General features: G+C 43.8%; 1 protein-coding gene across 3 annotated transcripts; it reads right to left on the bottom strand.

The window, feature by feature from the left end:
* Positions 1-426: 426 nt before the first annotated feature.
* On the bottom strand, positions 427-18,286 carry LOC148018392 (SMAD/FHA domain-containing protein). 3 transcript variants are annotated; one of them, XM_087662026.1, is made up of 5 exons: positions 17,995-18,286; positions 16,775-16,870; positions 16,649-16,717; positions 16,342-16,488; positions 427-897 (listed from the first exon to the last, which is right to left on the bottom strand). In XM_087662026.1, the coding sequence occupies exons 1-5, from the start codon at positions 18,224-18,226 to the stop codon at positions 833-835; spliced, it is 609 nt and encodes a 202-aa protein (XP_087518152.1). In that variant the 5' UTR covers positions 18,227-18,286; the 3' UTR covers positions 427-832. The 3 variants fall into 3 exon arrangements, with proteins under 3 accessions (XP_087518152.1, XP_087518154.1, XP_087518153.1); XM_087662028.1 differs by having other exon boundaries at positions 16,649-16,709; positions 16,806-16,870; positions 17,995-18,285; XM_087662027.1 differs by lacking the exon at positions 427-897 and adding an exon at positions 15,708-16,077.
* Between the last annotated feature and the right edge of the window lie 1,191 nt (positions 18,287-19,477).

Raw genomic sequence — 19,477 nt, 5'->3', positions numbered from 1 at the left:
CCTCTACTTCTCACGGCTCAGCCTTAATCCACCTAGCTTGCCTTGAAACCTAATCTTTCACACTCAAAGACCTCATTGACATGTGATCGCAAATACTTTAATCTTGCAACTTCCCCTCAAAGCTTGATACCAATCCAAAATAGTAAATCCTACCCTATCACTCATAGGATAGACATGCACACATGCATGTGTGCGCACTCCCCATAATGAAAACACTAATTCCATGCCCCCTCAAGTGCTAGAGGTGCGAGCGGGTCACATCTGAAACTTAAAAGAGTACAAGGACGAAGAAGATATAGACGAGTAGGTCACATGGGTACGACACAAGACGTCATATACGATATGTTCCTCCTTGTTCAGATAACTCGTCTATGAACGTAGATGCGAATTCTATCATAAAAGACCACCATAGGCATCACGAGAATGTTCAATAGAACCCTTTGAAATCGCAATTCAGCAGCAGAAGCGTCATACCTTATTGCTTGATTGACAGGGGTAATAAAGAACAGAAATATAATGGAGTGTAAATTTAACAAAGTTCGTAATCCATGGGCAAATTCGGTCAACGCCATAGTCGTGCACAACATATTTTGTGCTGCTGTTCAGGAAATTGGAGCGCAAAGAAAAGAGAGCGCTCTGAGCAACGGATACGGCCAGCCATGCCCTTGTGCAGAGAAAAGGAAAGCATTCGACATGTATATATGATTTCGCAAGCTCAAGAGGGTATAACTTCTTTCTGCTCGTAAGCCAGAAGCCACTTACAAAAACCTAAAACATCACCTAAATAGTGTACGCCTCTGCTCTCCGAGATCTTCTTTTACCTCTGAATGTGTCAGGACTGAGTCGACGCCTCTTCTTCTACTTGGGAGAATTTGAAAGCTGCCAAGTGATCATCACCTGAAATCGAAGATCCCAATTCCTTATCAGGAAACGAAAAAAGCTACTTTTCAATCTGTCGATATAGCTCGTTGCAGTCTAAAGAAATACCACTCTCCAAAAAATAAGTTTTTGCCTGGCATTAAAACCTTTAAAATGAACGTTGTTTAATAGCCTTAGAAGAGTAATATATCTTTAATTTTTACAGCAGTTTGGAATGTTCTTGAAAATGTAGTGCGCTAAAATCTTTACTTTCTTGGGTTTTTGGGTGAACTAGATAGGTCAAAGTATCTAGTTTCTTGTATATAGGGACCCAATCAGCCCAAAAACTCCAAAAAATACCCGTTGGGCTACAATTTACTCATAACTTTTTCCCTACAAGGAAAGCAACATGTTCTTCGTACTGTTTGACTAAGTAGCCAGAGACAAGTACATAAGGGGTGTATTATGTATGTTCTGCGTCGTGATATGGTTTCTGAGGTTCAGGAATCTATATTCGTGCACATAAGGGATCGTGATGAAACTAAGGCATCAAAATTATTTCATGTACCTATGCCATTTCTCATGCATGTATGATCCAAAGGCACCCCATAACCAATGTTTACAAAAGCAACTATGCCTGCTGCAATTCCTCTACTCAGCATGTGATCATGACATCCCAGATCAGTAGTATGAACTAAAAACAACTCCCCAGATAGATCTGCCTTTGAAGGATTTCACATGGAGTTGCCTGAAGGTAGCATAAGCTTGTCAAAGTGCAGTGAGTGCGGAAGCAACCAGACTGAAAAGAGAATGAACATGTGGAGAGAGAGAGAGAGAGAGAGAGAGAGAGAGAAAATGTAGAAATCTGCAGGGAATGAATGCTGAATAAAGGAGCAGATCTATACAACAAGCTGACAAATGTATACACCAGAGCTCTCACCTTGCACACACCAAACTTGAATGATGTAGGACCCCTAGGTTGAACTGCCTAAACAGGTAGAAAATAAGTAATAAAATATACATATGGTCAGCCAGTAAAAAACTGGCTGACATTTGCAAATCAGGCCAACTGCACAGAAATAATAAAATAATAATAATCTGCTGCATCATAAATGCTGCCTGCCACATGGCACACTGCCCAATCTGCTCGCATTGCCCAGCACTGTCAGACATGACCAAAACTGCTGCGATCAGCTGGTGACTGCTCCAAACTGCCCGACCTGATCTAAAAATGCATAAATCTGCCCTAGAATGACTGTAGACTGGATGACTAAATCTCTAACACCCCCTCTCAGATCCTAGACACAGATAAGGCCAAGAGATCCGGAGTGCTGTCCAAGAATGGCCTAAGGAAGAGCCTTCCTAAACAAGTCTCATCCAAGATCTTCTCTCCAATGAAATGGTATTGTATCTTAACATGTTTTGGCCTGGCATGGAAATACATAATTCCATGCCAAAGCAATGCTACTCTCATTGTCACAACAAAGTGTAGTAGGACTTGTCTGAGAACAGCCAAGCTCTCCGAACAACCTCTGAAGCCACACTATCTCGCAAGTGGTAGAAGACACCGCTTTATACTCTACCTCTATAGATGATAGGGAGACTATGGGCTACTTGTTACTACTCCATAAGATAGCACCTGCACCCAAAGTAAAGCAATATCATGTCGTTGACCTCCTCTTGTCAACATCTCCAACCCATCCAGCCCCATAGAACAAAGGCTGAATCTCTTGTACCTGCTAGATAACAAATACATAGGTCAGGGTCCCTTTAGGAACCACGAAGTCATAGTAGCTTGCCAATGAACCAGCTTGGGTTCACTCATGAGCCTTGCAAGCAAACCAACAGTGAAGCACAAATCAATCCAAGTATTGAGAAGTCATATCAATGACCCAATCAACTGCCTGTAGCGAGTAGCATCTTCCATCGATGAATCTGCATGGGCCATAGCCTTCTAAATCAAATCCATGGGAGAAGAAATAGACCAACACTCATAGTAGCATGGGACGGGGAACGGTAACGGGAACAGGGTTGGGTAAAGGAACGTCTCAGGGACGGGAGAAAAAATGATAATTAAAAAGTTTTTTTTGTTAGTATTTTAAAATCACACTTAATCCACTCTAAGACAGGAACATTTGAAGGACACATTTGCACCAAATAGAAGAAAATAGAGCATCATATTAGGAAATCCAAAAGACTCGTGACCACTCGTCACTTAAGAGTCAAGAGCCAAGGCTCAAACTACAATGACAAATGTACATAGAAGATGGGAGGAGAGTGTAAATACTAAAGCCAAAAATAAATACAAAATGTCAAAGTGCCACATGACATAATGGCAAATGCTAAGTATAAGGGTAAATCGTAAGACTCAAGAGTCTAGAGTGCTCTAGAGAGTCAAGAGTCGAGACTAAGTAGTGGGTCGGATAGTGGAGCATTATATAGGAAACATTGGCAAGAGCATGGCGGAAATGGCTGTTCACAGCCAAACAGTCAATTTTTTTTTTCAAAAATGGCCCAACGGCTCCCTAGGCCGTCCCTGACATGCACGCGTTCTGGGAACGCGTCCCCGCTTGGCTCACCAGCGTCCCCACTTGAAGACGAGATGTCCGTCCATTCCGGAACGTCCTCGCCCCGTCCCGTCCCGTCCCTAGGACTGCACCCCCCCGTCCCACGCTGCCGTCCCCTCTGTCCCCTATTACTATGCCAACACTACTCCATCTCAAAGGTGGTCAAAAGCATTGCTAAGAGAGGAAAATCCCCCTCAAAGACTACCAGATCTCATGACCTAGAAAGAAGTGGAGAAGTCCCATATCCGTCATCTCAAACATCTTATGTAGTACCTCCTTTGTCTTCTTGGCATGCTCTGTTAGCAGTGTTGTCAACTTGTGTGAGTCTATGTGCTAGAGGGGGCTGGGCACTGGATATTTATTTTCGGTAATTTATTGTGCAATTATTAGGGCCATTTATGGGCATTTTATATGGCCAGCCAGCCTTTATGGTCCACCTGAAAAGAAATGACTGAGCACAAAGGATGCCCTAGAGCAAGAAGAGACTACCGAAGAAGCCTCTAAGTCTGCAAATGCAAGGATGATGAAGTGTCGCCTAGAGCAAGGAGACTGCCATTGAAGAGGAGCCTCTAAATCCACAACACAAGGATGATGACTGGTGATGCCTAGAGTAGGGAGACTGTTGTTTGAGTCTACAAACACAAGCTTGAAGACTAATGCCACTCCTAGGGAATGACACCGGAGGAAAGGAAGAGCCAAAAACTGAAAACGTAAATATAGCAGCCTTTGATATTGATGCCTGGTGGAGGAGAAGGTCGCCAGCAGCAATGGAGATCCCAAATGCAAAAAACACAAATGGGTGAAGCCTCCTGACTGCCAAACACAAGATGCAAGGGCTGGTAATCTATCACCAAGTAATGGAGGAGCTGCTCAAACAACCAAACACAAATTGATGAGTCCGTTTGAGGAGAAGTTGTCACCAGCTGTCAAAAGCCAACGCCAAGAGGAGTGCAATCACCCATCGTGTAGGAAGGTTGCTATCTGAGGAGGGAACCACTACTACCATAAACACAAATCTAGAAAGGAGATGACTAAGGCAACAATAGATGGAGATGAAGTGTTGTCGCCAAGATGTGAATGATGACACTAACTAGCGTAGAGGAGCCTATCACCATAAATGCAACCCTATGGATGAAGGGGACAAGCACCTAGCCATAGGAAGGGGTGGAGATGGTGGAAGGGGGGAGAGAGAGAGAGAGAGAGAGGAGACAAAGGTCTGAGAAGAAGTGAGCAAGTGTGGTGAATATAGGTTCAAGAAGGAATGGAAGATGCCATATATATAGGCATGAACAATCATGAGTCTCGACCACCAAAGTCTCTCAAATGGAGCTCCGACACTCTCGGAAGCCCCTAGAAAGCCTTTTGGGGCTGGAAACTAAACCAAAAATGGGAATGAAGAAGGGAAACTATAAGAAATGATGTGGTTTCTCAACAACCCCCTCTCAGACCTAAAAAGGAGCACAAAAGAGGAGTGAGGTGAAGAGAAGAAGATCAACCTTGTAATCCAAGAATGCCACCTAAAAGGAGACTTGTGAAGATAGTCAAGAGAACGGATGAGCAATAGAACCTAAAACACAACCTCATGTGAGAAACCACTAGCTTCATTACACCATGCCGAAAGGTATACAAAGGCCTAGTCACAAAGTCGCTACTGAAAATCCAAGGGTCTTGATCGAAGATAGATCCTCTAGATGGTGGGTTTCAATGGAGATAAAACTACTCAAAATAGCATCGAACCTGAAAAGTAAGAGATGGTGGGTGAGGAACTTTGAGAGTAGTAGGGTCCCCCTCAAAAGTGGAGGAGTAGGAGCCCCCTCTCAAGCTAAAGAAAAAGGAGATGTCCCCTAAGGGCAAAGGAAGATGATCCCTCTCTCTATCCCCCTCTGAGAGAGATAGGGACTCCAACTGATGGATCATTGACTCCAACTCATGGATCATTGACTCCAACTCATGAATCGTTGACTCTGAGAGAGATAAAGACTCCCAACTCATGGGATCATTGACTCCAAGGTGTCTAATGACGAAGAAAGTATTGCCGGTCATGCCGAAGAAGGTATCTAGAGCTTAGGAGGGGCAGAAGCGGAAGAGCACCCAAAGGTGTCTTCTCGAACAACCTGAGTAAAATAGGGTGGGATAGTAGGATGCTCAAGGTGAGCCAAGGGTGGGAAACAATCATAGGCTCTCAATGGAGTGGATTGTGGAGGAGATGTGGATCACGGTAGTCATTGGACCCAAAAATAGATGGGGGAAACCTCCGCGCAATGTGGTGGTCTCTAGGAGGACTTATCGCCTCATGAGATCTTAAAGCCTCCGTCTGCTCATGAGGACTTGGTGTGTGTCGGATGCGGCTTATTGCCTTGAGCATAGTAAGCTAACAGCTGAGACAGAACAATCTCTATGGCCCAAAAAGGAGAGGTAGCACAAGAAGTGCCTGGTGGAAGACGCATGTGCTCCAGTGGGGTAGGAAACAAAGGTCGATGTCAACAATTTGTTGGGCTGCAACCGTTCCTGCTGCAATAGGAGCACCCAAGAGACGGGCAATCTATCGGTGGAGACGCCATGGTACCAAAGTGGCAACCAATAAAAGCAAAATGTGGGAGGGAGAAGAAGGATATCTCCCAATGAGCCCTAGCAGCTACTCGATATGTGGCACCCGGACAACCTCAGTAGCCTATCTCCTTCGCTACTCTTAAAGGATTGGCAGATTGGTCTGCTAATGGCTCACCTATTGCACTTTGCACATCCATTCCTAGGGTATCCACTACGCCTTCTAGGACCCCTTTTCCACCTCGCCGTACACGATGGTAGCCACACATTTAGCCTTTCCCTTTTTTGACTTTCGTTGCATACTCATTGTATTGCACTTAGCTTTGCTTTCTTTTGTTTTGAATTTTGTTTTCTAGAGCATCTCACTACTCACCTCTATGCTTGCACATCTTGATTTCTTTTGCAAGGTTATGTATTTCAATGTAAGGCTAACATACAGGTTTACACCAGTCCTTCCTTAGCTGGAGACACCAGCTGCTCGCCATTCCTTTCATGGTTCCATCTACTTGAAGTTTTGCTCTTCTACCAACATGGAGACTTCCCCTCCTAAGACAAATCATGCAACATTTCTCCTGATGCTATTGTGGCGGTGACTTCTATCCTTGCTCTTCCAAATGAGATGCTTTATCATCTTCATCCCCATTGTTCTCGGCACCCCAAGAAGACCGATATTATTAGGCTCCTCTTCCTTCTTTGGCATCAACATCGAGGTTAAAAGGGGATTCCTACCATTCTTGGTATCCTATAGGTTTCGGCACTTGTCTTCGACATCAGTCTTCCCCTCTATTGTACCTTCCCCTATGCATTGCATAGTTTCATCATCTTTGTACTAGGACACTTGGACAAGAGAAAAATTTTCCCATGAGGGACACTATCCAAGTGGCATCTACTACATGAACATTTTTCAGCATGTAGCATACTATGCATCCCATTGTGCAAAGCATCACTAGAAGGATACTAAGCTATTTCCACTAGCGGATTACACCACCATCCTTCACATGATACTTCATCACCTTTCCTTTGTCATCGACATCCTCCAATGGTCGAGTAAACTTGTACTGTTTTGTGATGTGTTAGGTGTACCATCCCTATCGCCGTCTTCCAGGTCACTATTACTTAATCAGTCACCACCCCTAAAATTAACTTTCCAATCCAAAAAAAAGAAGTTCAATGTGGTTCCATTCTTTGGTGCAAATTTCTCATTCTACCGTGTAAATTTCATCCATTAGTCATCTACCATCCATTGTCCAACAATCACTGACTGCAACCCATCACTATCCAACACTAGGCAACCTATGTTCAGCCATTGCCCTACTACAAGTTGTTGCCATCTCTCCCACCGGGCAACTACCCCATTACCTACGTTTTTGCTATCCACCAAGCTATCTACATCAGCAAACACCTCTCCTGTTGTTGCCACTCAATTTTCTGCCTTTGGCGATCAATTTTCAGCCTTCCTCCTGTGGTACATTGCTACGTTTACTAGATTTCTGCCTCCGACTACTATGTATTGGTGACCAGCCTATTGCCCTTCATTATTCAACACTCTCTTATCTCCGACTAGTGGTTACTACACTTGGGATCTATCTCTGATGGACATCACTCTCTTTAACACAACATTGCTTTGCCCTTAGTCATTTTGTACTCTTACATTCATTTATAGCATTCATTCACTTTAGAGTTTCTTCTCTCTCTATTTGTCTCTATGTTTGAGTTTTGAGTTTTTGCGTTTTGCATTTAGGGTTTGAGTTTTACTTCTCTATCGTCTGAGTCTTTGTATTTCAGTCTTAGTTGTACATGCTATGTTTCCTCAATGCAAACCCTAGCATATCTTCACAGACAGCTTATTTTAAGCTATATTAATTTGCCCACGCTCAACTTATCGGATAAATACAAATCATGTTACAGGGAAAGGTGTATACTTGATGGGTGCGGCCACACCCCAAGCCAAAAACGTGGGCAAACTTTCGTTCTATTTTTCAAAATCAAGTCATGACCGCTGGATTGAAAATTTTCACAAATTGTTTGAGCACAACATAGGGAAGAAGACCTTGGACATGAATTCACAAGAATTTAAAGATCTTAACAAAACAAAGGCTTTGGATGACCCACGTGTGTTACTCTATACATAATACCTCTTTGGATTGCCGCCAACAAAACAAAGTGCTCCACAACCATTTCCCTAGAGGATGTCTAGACTCTACAAGTACACCAAAAACTTTGATAATACTTTGCCCACAAGTAGGGGCAACCAATCAACAAATGGGTCCCATCGAGTTCCTTTTACTTCCAAGCCAAAGAAAATCTCTACTCCAACAGTAACACATCAGTCACCTTTGGAGTTGCGTAAGAAGAAAGATGGTAAATGCAAGGTGACTCGTAGTGAAGAAAGACTATCTAGGTAAATGCAAGGTGACTCGTAGTGAAGAAAGACTATCTATCTTTAACATATGAGTAAAATGAGTCTCACTACCTCTACCCATAGCAAGGAGTAGCCAATAAAGTAGTCTTGAATCCTTCTAGAAATCTCTTTGAACAGCCCTAAATCTTCCCTCTTGAATAGTCAATTGTTCCTCTCGCAGAGAACCAAAACTTGCAACTTCAAATAGCCCAAGAACCAATAGATTACAAAGATAAGAGTTATCCAATTGTATCACCTTCAACTTCATGATTGTATGAGTATGTTTGAGTAGCCAACTCCATTATCTTCATCTCCTCCATGTCACAGAGTTTTTTTTTTTGCAAATTGGGGGGGGGGGGGGGGGGGGGGGGGGGGGTGTGTAAAAGGGCTTTGTAGCTATACCATGCCGTTGCTACCAAATGCACCTATATAGGGAGTAGTAGTGACTCAAAGCCCTGCCTTGTTTCCACTCTACGTGTGATTCCCTATACCCAGTGGTGAACCCTCTTATGTGCGGCGTCACGAGGGTGTAGTCCTGGGATGTGTCTATGTTGTCCCGCTTTTTGAATTGAATAATACAAGAGTATACCTTGAGCTCATATATCGTGTTACCTTTCTGTGCCATGTTGAGTGCGTAACGAGTGCAGGTTTATCACACTTGGTATCAAAGCGACTCTTGCTCGGAGTGAAGGAGTGCTCACGGAAGTAAGAGGAAAGATCCAGTGCCCCGAAGAGATCGAAGTCGTAACGACCCACAGCGCGACGCCCCGCGTCGCGTCGCCCCACGTCGCGTCGCCCCCAGCGTGACGCCCCAACATCGACACCCCACCGTCTGAAGACGTGACGCGGCTTCCCCGCGGCACGACCCACACCACCACAGGCGAAACGTAGCTTCCCCGCGTCGACACCACCACCAACCACATGGAGGACGAAAGGGAGAACGTCACCCTCCCAACAATGGAGGAGAGGAAGAAGAGTAGAGGGCAAGAATGGAGAGTGGCCCAAGAGGAGAAGGTGGCCAGACTAGAAAGACAATTAGATGGTATGTCAGGCATGCTGCAGTCAATATGGAGGAACATGCAGATGAAGGAAGAGGAGGAAGAAAGGAAGAAAAAACTAGAAGTGGAGCAGGGCTATAGAGAATGGGTGATACAACAACAAGAAGAGGAGAAAAGACACAAAATGCAAGAGAAGATGGATAGAATGGGTAGAGAGGAGACATCTAGGAGGGCGCAAGATACAAGGAAAGAGAAGGAGAAAGTAGTAGAATTAGGAAGTAAAAAGAAAGACAAGAAGAAGGAGAAGAAACACCACTGTAAAGAGGAGGAAGATAGTGATAGTTCAGAAGATGATTATGGAAAATTCAAGATGCCCCAACCAGCCAAGTACAAGGGAGAGAGAGAGATGGGTTGGTTCTGAAGAAATGGATTGCAAAGGTGGACAGGTACTTGAAGTATTCACGAATAACCAAAGACAGGAAGGCGGAGGTAGCAGCCATTTACTTGGAGGAGGACACTGCCAGTTGGTACCTACTGGAACAAGAGCAAGGCCACACCATCTTTTCGTGGGAAGAACTCCAGGAAGAATTGAAGGACTACTTCATTTCAAAGATGGAAAAATTCAAAGTGAGAGATGAATGGAGGAACCTCAAGCAAACACAGGGAAAGATGAAATAATATGTCAGCAAATATAGGCAGATCATGCTGCAGCTACCAAACATGGATACAGATACTAAGCTACATGGAATTTTGTTTGGGATGCAAGAATGGGCTAGAAGAGATGTGGAGAGACAGGAGCCAACAAGCTTAGCAGAAGCCATGAGAATGGCCGAAAGACTAGTGGACCTAGAAGGCAGAAGAACAGCACAAGGGAACCAAAACAGGTTCAACAACACCTTCAACAACAACCACTCATGGAACCAAAGGCCCAAAGCTCCTAGAGGGGCATTCACAGATACAAGGAGCCAAAACACCACCACCACCACGGCCGTGTTACAAACCGCTTTAGTACCAAGAGGAGCAGCAGGAAGATGGGGAAACAATCACTACAGGCCAACCCCTAGCACATCGTATGGGCCTGCAGGATCAAAATACATCATGGTGGAGACCCCCAAGCCCGTCCGTCGAAGTCAGATGCTTCAGATGCCGGGGTCCACACTACCAAAACAGATGCCCAATAGAAGATACAGCTTCATCAAGTGGATCAAGGGTGAATGCAACTAGCGCATATGGAGGAGAAGAACCACAACCACCGCGTATCCAAGAAATCCCAAATGGGAGTGAGGAAAGCATGGACCACCCAAGGGTAGGGTCAATTAGCGCTCGACCCCAATGCATGGCAGCCAGAGTAGCAGCAGTTCACCATCTATACATCAAAGGCCGAGTGGGCGAAGGAGACCAACCTATCATGGTGGACACAGGAGCAACACACAACTTCATGACACCAGGGTGTGCAGCAAAACATGGATTAAAACTATCGAAGGCCCCGAAAGGATTAACAGTAACATTCGCACAAGGAGAAGCCAAGGAAGTGAAACAAGTCTTTGTAGTCCAAGTAGAAGCCGACAAGTGGAAAGCAAAACTCAACTTATTAGTAATCCCTATGGATGATTTTGAAGTGATATAGGGCTTGGAATTCTATGACAAGTATGTCATTGCAATGTTTGGTAAAGGTGTAAATGAAATGATGCTAGATATACAAGGAGAAGGAGTCAGAGTACCATGTGAAAGAATGCAACTGCCTGGCAGGACCCCAATCAAAGTGCAAATGAAGGAGAATAAGCCAGGAGTATCATGCCAAACAATGAAACCAACTACAATCCAACCAAGGGGCTAGACCCAAAATGCACCGGTCCAAGGGACCGTTATCAGGCCACGTATCATGACATGCAGTGCCAAGCAGGTCGAAAAATCAGTCAAACAAGGAGATATGGTCTATCTGTGTATGATCCGACCAATTGAAGAAGAAGAAAATAGCAAGAAACCCAAACAACAGAACAGGAACACAGAGGTAGCAGAAATACTTAAAGAATTCAAAGATGTAATGCCAGCCGAACTACCCAAGGGTCTACCACCCAGGTGAGATGTGAATCACAAAATTGAGCTGATCCCAAGGTCTGCCCCACCGGCCCGAGCTCCCTATCGCATAAACCACACTGAGCTCATGGAATTGAAGAAGCAACTACATGAACTAGAAGAACAAGGATTCGTTCGCCCTAGCAAATCCCCCTTTGTTGCCCCAGTGTTATTTGTAAAGAAAAAGGATGGGGGACTTAGACTCTATGTAGATTATAGGGCCCTTAACAAAATCACCATAAAAAACAAATACCCCATGCCCCTAGTGGAAGACCTCTTAGATAGACTGCACGGGGCCAAGTACTTCAGCTGTATTGATCTTAGATCAGGATACCACCAAATCCGCATAGCCGAAGAAGATATCCCAAAAACAGCCTTCCGCACCCGATATGGTAGTTTTGAGTGGTTAGTATTAGGATTCAGCCTAAGCAATGGGCCAGGCACATTTTGTGGCCTCATGGATGGAATCTTTAGACCGGAGATAGATATCTTTATCATTATCTACATAGATGACCTCCTAGTCTACAGCAAGACCCTAGAAGAGCACAAGCAGCACTTATGCCGAGTTTTTGAGAAACTGCGGCAGTATCAGTTATATGCCAAGCCGGAAAATGTGAGTTCGCAGTGAAAAAGTTGGAGTTCTTAGGCTTTATTGTAGGAGCAGATGGAATCAAAGTGGACCCTAAGAAAGTGGAAACCGTCCAAAGATGGCCAAAGTTGGCCTATACTGAAGACTGTAAGAGAAGTGCGGGAGTTCCTCGGCTTCACAGTATTTTGTCAGAGGTTCATCAAAGATTACAGCCTCATCACTGCCCCCCTCACCAAAGAAGATCACTCTTTTACATGGGGGAACGCGCAACAAGAAGCCTTTGAGCAGATGAAGAAGTGCATGAGCCAAACTTCCGTCCTAAGGGTGCCGAATTTCACCAAACCCTTTGAAATCTCTACAGATGCATCCGACTACGGCATAGGAGGTGTACTGGTACAGGAAGGTCACCCCATTGCTTATGAGTCAAAGAAATTTACCGATGCTGAAACAAGGTGGAGCACACATGAGAAGGAAATGTTGGCAGTCATCCACTGCCTTAGAAAATGGAAGCACTATGTTCAAGACAAGCATACAATAGTCTTCACCGACAATATCTCCCTCAAATACTTCCAATCTCAACCCAAGTTGTCGGCAAAGCAAGCCCGCTGGCTAGACTTCCTAGCCGAATTCGACCTGGAGATTAAGCACAAGCCTGGCTCCACTAACAAGATAGCAGATGCCTTGAGCTGGAAAGTTGACCTGAAAGCTGTCAGTGTGGTCAGCAACTTCATAGAACTCGTCAAAGAGGCCCTAGAGCAAGACCAAGAAATGCACAAGACAATCAAAGATGTGGAAGCAGAGAAGACCCCACATGAAATGTACACCTTAGAGGAGGGTATCCTACTTTTAGGCAAGAGATTGTATATCCCCAACAATTTGGAGTTGAAAAAACTCATCCTGCATGAGATACATGATGGCAAAATTGGAGGCCACAAAGGGCAAAGCAAAACCTTGGAGGCCCTTAGGAAGCACTTCTTTTGGCCAAATATGAAGGAAGAAGTGATAGACTACATCAAAACTTACCCCACTTTTTACCAACTAGTCAAAGCACCACGATCAAGACCAGCAGGACTACTACAACCATTACTAGTACCCAACCACCCATGGGACGTCATCAACATGGACTTCATTGTGGAACTACCTGAGTCCCATGGGTACACAATCATCTTTGTAGTGGTGGACTATTTTTCCAAACAGGCACACTTCATCCCGGCCAAACCACCACTGAATGCCAAGGAGGTAGCACGCCCCTTCTTCACACATGTATTCAAACTTCATGGCTTACCACTGGCCATTGTATCAGATAGAGATGGAAGATTCATGAGCGACATGTGGAAGGAACTTTTCAAGACCCTTGAAACACAATTGAGATTCTCATCATCCTTCCACCCGGAGACAGATGGACAGACAGAATGAGTCAACCAAGGCATCGAAGATTATCTCCGGAGCTATGCTCGAGTGGACCAAAAAGATTGGGCCTTGTACCTTGATATCTTGGAATTCCACTATAATAGCTCCATATTCTTATCAATCCTTTTGTGCACTATTGCTTTTGAGAGAGAGAGAGAGAGAGAGAGAGAGAGAGAGTGTGTGTGTGTGTGTGTGTGTAGTGAAGCTCATTTTATCTTCTTATTTTCCTTCTCTTCTTGGAGAGTGAAGCTCATCCACTCGGCAACGGGGTACACCCCCTTCGAGTTAGCCACAGGAAAAGAAGTCATTACCCCATTGGCCTTAGCATCCGGAGCAGCCAAAGCGGAAGATCAAGATGCAGAAGAATTCTTGAAGAAATTGAGAGACCGAAATGCAGCAGCTAAGCAAAGCCTTGAGCAGAGCAAGATCACCATGACAGAGCAAGCAAACAAGAAGAGAAAGGTTGTACTATTCGCCAAAGGAGACATGGTCCTAGTTAGCTCCAAGAACCCCCAAGTTCAATCACCGCTACTATGGACCCTACCGAATCACTAAAGTGCTGAACGAAGTCACCTACAAACTCGACCTACCAGACAGTATTTGTGTTCATAATGCATTTCATGCTCGTCTTCTGCGCAGGTTCTATCCCGACAACCAATGGGGACAGCGTGTACCAATGCTCCATTCCAACAGTCCCTTCGAATTAGAAGCATTCCTCAATCATAGACCCCAAACGTGCCTCCACTCCTCAAATGTAATCGAGTCGGGAGTGGACCCGCATGGTAACAATCAGCAAATAACTCCACAAACAAAGCCCCAAATTTCCAGTCTAGATGGGTAGACACTAACCAGCTTGCTAGAAAAGGCTGTGTTAAGACCCCCAAGTCCTAGTGCGGCAGACACTGGCCAGTCTGATAGTATAGACTGTGTTAAGACCCCGCGGTCCCCTTAGATCGGCAGACACTGATCAGCTTGCTAGGAAAAGCTGTGTTAAGACCCCGGATGAGTCAAATAACAAACGCCACCCTTAGATTGCTGAGGACAGCAATCCAGTAAGTGGGGGTGAGTGTAAGGGCTTTGTAGCTATACCATACCATTGCAACCGAATGCACCTATATAGGGAGTAGTAGTGACTCAAAGCCCTGCCTTGTTTCCACTCTACGTGTGATTCCCTATACCCAGTGGTGAACCCTCTTATGTGCGGCGTCACGAGGGTGTAGTCCTGGGATGTGTCTATGTTGTCCCGCTTTTTGGATTGAATAATACAAGAGTATACCTTGAGCTCATATATCATGTTACCTTTCTGTGCCGTGTTGAGTGCGTAACGAGTGCAGGTTTATCACAGGGGAGGGGGAGGGGGGGGGGGGGGGGGGGAGGGGGGAGAGAGAGAGAGAGACAGAGAGCTTGATATATATCCCAAACTAGTACCCACAAAAATCAAGCCACCCTAGACCCTACCATGCAATTGCTTTTAAGGCTCTCTCTTTTTTCCAAAATAAGATTTTCAAGATCCAAATCCAGCTCCACAACAAAAGAAACTCAAAAGGTGAGCTTTTTCAAGAGTTTTACCCATGCCCAAACATTGTCCACCAAGCCCAAAGCATCAATCACCTTACCAAAAGTTCACAAGGTTGTCTTGCCTCAAAATTACACATGCCCATGACATCTTGAGCAGTTATGTTTGGCCTCACTAAAAGCCTTACACAACACAATGCAATTTACAAAGCTGTATCTGGCCCAAAGCAGCCAGTCCCTGCTGCATCATTAGGCCCAGCATTCCCTAGCAATTGCAATTTATATCAACACAACCTCCTATATCACAGACAGCAGTGTTTTTGCACTTTGTTTCAGCACAATCATTTTCATTAGTAGACAGCATTCCATGTGCATGTGATTCGCTGTCAAATTAGCGTCTACATTGGTTTATGGATACATCTAGCATTAGCTTGCAATATTTTGACATCTATCGCTAGAGGATCCATCCCTGGTTCTTGATTGTTTATCAATGCAGCTACAAAGGGTCTTCATTGAGGTACCTCCACCATTGCATAGCATCTCCTCCAAGAATTAATAGAATTACCTGTGATTGTAGGGAGGCACCACTTAGCAGGGTCCCAGTTAGACCCCAATTCTCTCTGTTCATACTCTTTTGCATCCAGTTTCATAAGGCCATAGAAAGGGCCAACTGCACATACCAATAGTGGATGCTGGGAATATTCCTGGAGATGGTTGCAAGTGGTTTCCTCAAATCAACTAAAGAGTTGGCAATCGAAAAGCCTTGACATTAATGTGGATAATTTCAAGTCCACAAAGAGCTTAGCATTTGTGATTACAAATTGAAGGAGTCTTAATACAATGACAATGCATTTCAGCTCTTATTTTTTATATAAGAGTCAAGATGCACACAGAATGGAGAATATCACACCCACATCTTTTGATTGAACTTGAAGCAATACATCCATCAGCATGTGAAGTGTTATTTGGTGTGCTATACTTAAAAACCAATACATTGATCCTCCTTAATACCTTCGTCACCCAACTCGACTTATGCTAGCAATAAACCAACAGGATGCAAAAGTTGCCTCTGTTTTATCCTTCAAGAATAAGTTGGTGAAACATCCAGCCACAGACCTTGGTAAACAAGATTTCAATGGGGTCATGACTTTCACAGGAGTAGTGTAAAGATTCAGAGGATTCAAATTCATCATCTTCCACTTAGCATGCATGCTTCCCACCAAAACATGAATTAACAGTGTACTCAGAAATTTTCTATGCTACCTAAGAAGAGCTAACATTCACATTCACACATATAAGTACACCCATTGCACATGGCATTAGGAAACTGAGACTACATATTGCTTTCAGTCAACATTATTAGAATAACTATTAACTGACCGAATGTTAATCGGCTTCCAGGTGGAACAGGAGTCACAGCACCAGGTCGAAGCTGCCTATCATTCACATATGTCCCATTGGTACTGTCCAAATCTGTCACATAAAGTGTCCCGCCCTTTTTTTCCAGACGTGCATGAATCCCTGAAACTGTTACATGGAAGCTCAAGACAAGTGGTTAAATGTGTCAGTTGCAGAAAAATATACACTGTCAGCCACAGTATATACAAGGACAACCCAGTGTTATCAAATGATCAATGGTACAAGAAAAAGGTTTCCGTCTCAGTGAGCCAACAGAATGAGAAGCTACCTGTGGCAACTGGAATAACTATATCAGCCTTTTCTGGCACCCGACCAACAGTAGCTGCATCCTGTAATACTGTACAGATTGTGAAAATTGAAGGGGGTTACAATGCCTTTTAGATGCACATTGTACCTGCCACATGATGACTTGGTAACAGACTTACAGTTGACAGTTCAAAAGCTCCTGGCAATGGTATTGCCTCATCAAGGTGGCTGCAATCACCATCACCTGTAGAAATATATGATTAAAATGCATGTACATTGGGGAATATATTTGAAATTCCAAAATGACACAAGTAAATGTTCATAGAAGTAAAAGATATAGATATGCATAAGGCAAAGCTGTCAAAAAAATTTGTGTATTGAAACAATATGATGATATTATGCGTAGAGCATGCATCCCACATGACCATAAACCAGACAGCACACCCATGCTTTGACCAATTATACCTCATTTTGGAGTGAGTAGCATGGGGACATATGGGAATATGCAGCTAATCACCTAGGATGCAAAAAGGATCAGCAGCATCAATGAGGTATGAGCTATTAGGAGGCTACACATAATGGGGTTACATGAATGTCTACAAGGTATCAGCTGTCAAGAACCCTGCATAGATATGAAGAAGGGTTGGAGATGAGAGCAAGAACCATTGCCCACTTTTAATCCACTATCAATGTCCACCAGCTTTTGCACATTTGTTAGTATTCCCTGTAAGGACATTCTATTCTAATTCTCGATGGTGCCCTCTTGCATGAGTTAGTGAGTCATGACTGTGTTACACATTGCTCATCATGATTGTACTCTTGTAGCATGCCAGATAGGGACAAGACATAGAATGAATTTGACTGGTGTTAGTTTCTTTTCGGTTTTACCACAAAAATGAAGACATGGCCTTGTATATTGACCTGTCTCTAATAGGCCAAGGCCTTTGGTAGTCATCAAAATATAAATGGCTACCCTAGTGGTAAACCACTCATTTTATCAACCTGCAAACCTAGGATCTTGCTTTTAATAACTATTCCTAGATGACCTTGTGAGCTTAGAAATTGAACTCAACATGTTATGGGCGCCATTCATTCAACCTACCAATTGAGCTACATCCAGTGGGTGTCCGTTTTTTTCCCGTAATGAGTAATTTATTTTATATCAAATGACTACAATATTACAAAAAGTCGCAAGACATAAAAAGTGCAAAGATTCCGCACTGGTGAGAGAGAAAAAGCAGTTGCCATTGGATCCTCTCTCTCTCTCTCTCTCTCTCTCTCTCTCTCTCTCTCTCTCAAAGAAGAAGTACGATGTGTGCATGTAGTACCTGGCAAATTACACATACATCAACAAGCAAGTCAACTCACCGATAGGCTGGAGAAGCCATTTCACTGCCTTGGCAGAAGGCTGAGCTTCTGCAGATGCTCGGAATGCTTGGAAGCTGCTGGATCGAGTGGTGGAGAGTCTGGAGTATGAAGGGAGGCCACGTCGGGGAAGAAGGGGAATGAGGCCCGGGCGAGACTGGGAGAAGCGCAGGCCTGTGCTGCTGCTCTTCTGCCGCACAACCGCGAGAGGCGAGGGAGCTAGAACCGCGTGCATCCTTCCTCACCTGCTCGCTCTCTGAGAATGATGATGGGTGATCCCAAACAAAATGATAAGAATCGGTATAACATGGTAAGAATAAAAATAAGAATAAGAATCAGAACGGACTATGGTTTAAATTCCACGTGGCTCATCCTCATTGCCTTACACCATCTGCCACGTGTCGCACTTTCACTGGCTTGATTCCACAGCCGTAAGGTGTACGATATAGCGAATTTTAAATAGGCTATTTTATTTTGTGTTCCTTAGATGGCTTAGGTTTGTGGTCACATGGCCACCGATATGTTCACCTGCGCTAAAATGGTCAAAAACAATTAGGAAAACTTTGTAGGGGAGCTTTTCTAGTCTAGGTGATCCTTTCCAAATTACACTTGAAATGATATTGTATTAATTGAACGTCAAGCTTCACATCACATCACCAAGACTTGTAATCGAGGAGTCCTCCAAACCCTTATGACCAACTCAACACATGGTCCCATTATAGCGTCCACCTTAATAACTAGGTGTTTTCACCCCTCCGCATGAGAATGGAAGCCAAGACCTTGGGTTTATCATTGATCCCCATTATCACTAGAGCTAGCATGTATTGGTAATCTTTTCCAAATATCTACCACTTGTCAAATATAGGCAAGCTTTTCTATAACTTATCCATAGTACCTAAGCTTCTTTAAGGCCTAAGCTATATTTTTGTAGAAGCATTGAGGCCCAACTCTTAGTCTTTAAAAAAACCAATTGATGCTCCCCCAAAGCTATTGTAAGGTGATAGTTTTTTTTTTTGAAAGTGGGTCGTATTTATACTTAACATGATTAATGGTTCGAAAGGAATACAAATATGAGGCACTTGAGAGCCAAATTGATCCTTAAATAATTTAAAATTCTTATTCTCCAAGTGTTTGTAACCAATGCCCTATAGGTGGAGGTTGACTCATTATTACATATATAATTGGTCATGCATTTAATATCCTCCCCTTCAAACTCACAAGAATGGCAACATTCTCACCTAATGTGAGTAATATTCTGGCAAAATTCTTGAAAATGTCGCCTAAATCAATAGCCAAAAAGTCTCACCCAGTCAAAAAGACTTGCCTAAATCTTTTGTCCACAAAAGACAATGCAATTTGGCTATTTGTTCATTGGTGGTGCTTTTGGCCTAGCCCACTAAGCATTGTGAAGTATGTTATCCCATTTGCATGCATGCAAGGACTCTCTTCCTTCTATAGCCACCTTAGTACTCTAGAATAAGAGCCA

This window comes from Lygodium microphyllum, chromosome 21, assembly GCF_053477565.2.
Source record: "Lygodium microphyllum isolate KBCC chromosome 21, Lygodium_microphyllum_v1.1.10, whole genome shotgun sequence".
In the NCBI taxonomy this organism is placed as follows: domain Eukaryota; kingdom Viridiplantae; phylum Streptophyta; class Polypodiopsida; order Schizaeales; family Lygodiaceae; genus Lygodium; species Lygodium microphyllum.
The sequence above is the reverse complement of the archived record's forward strand: the minus strand, read 5'-3'. Positions and strand labels throughout refer to the sequence as shown.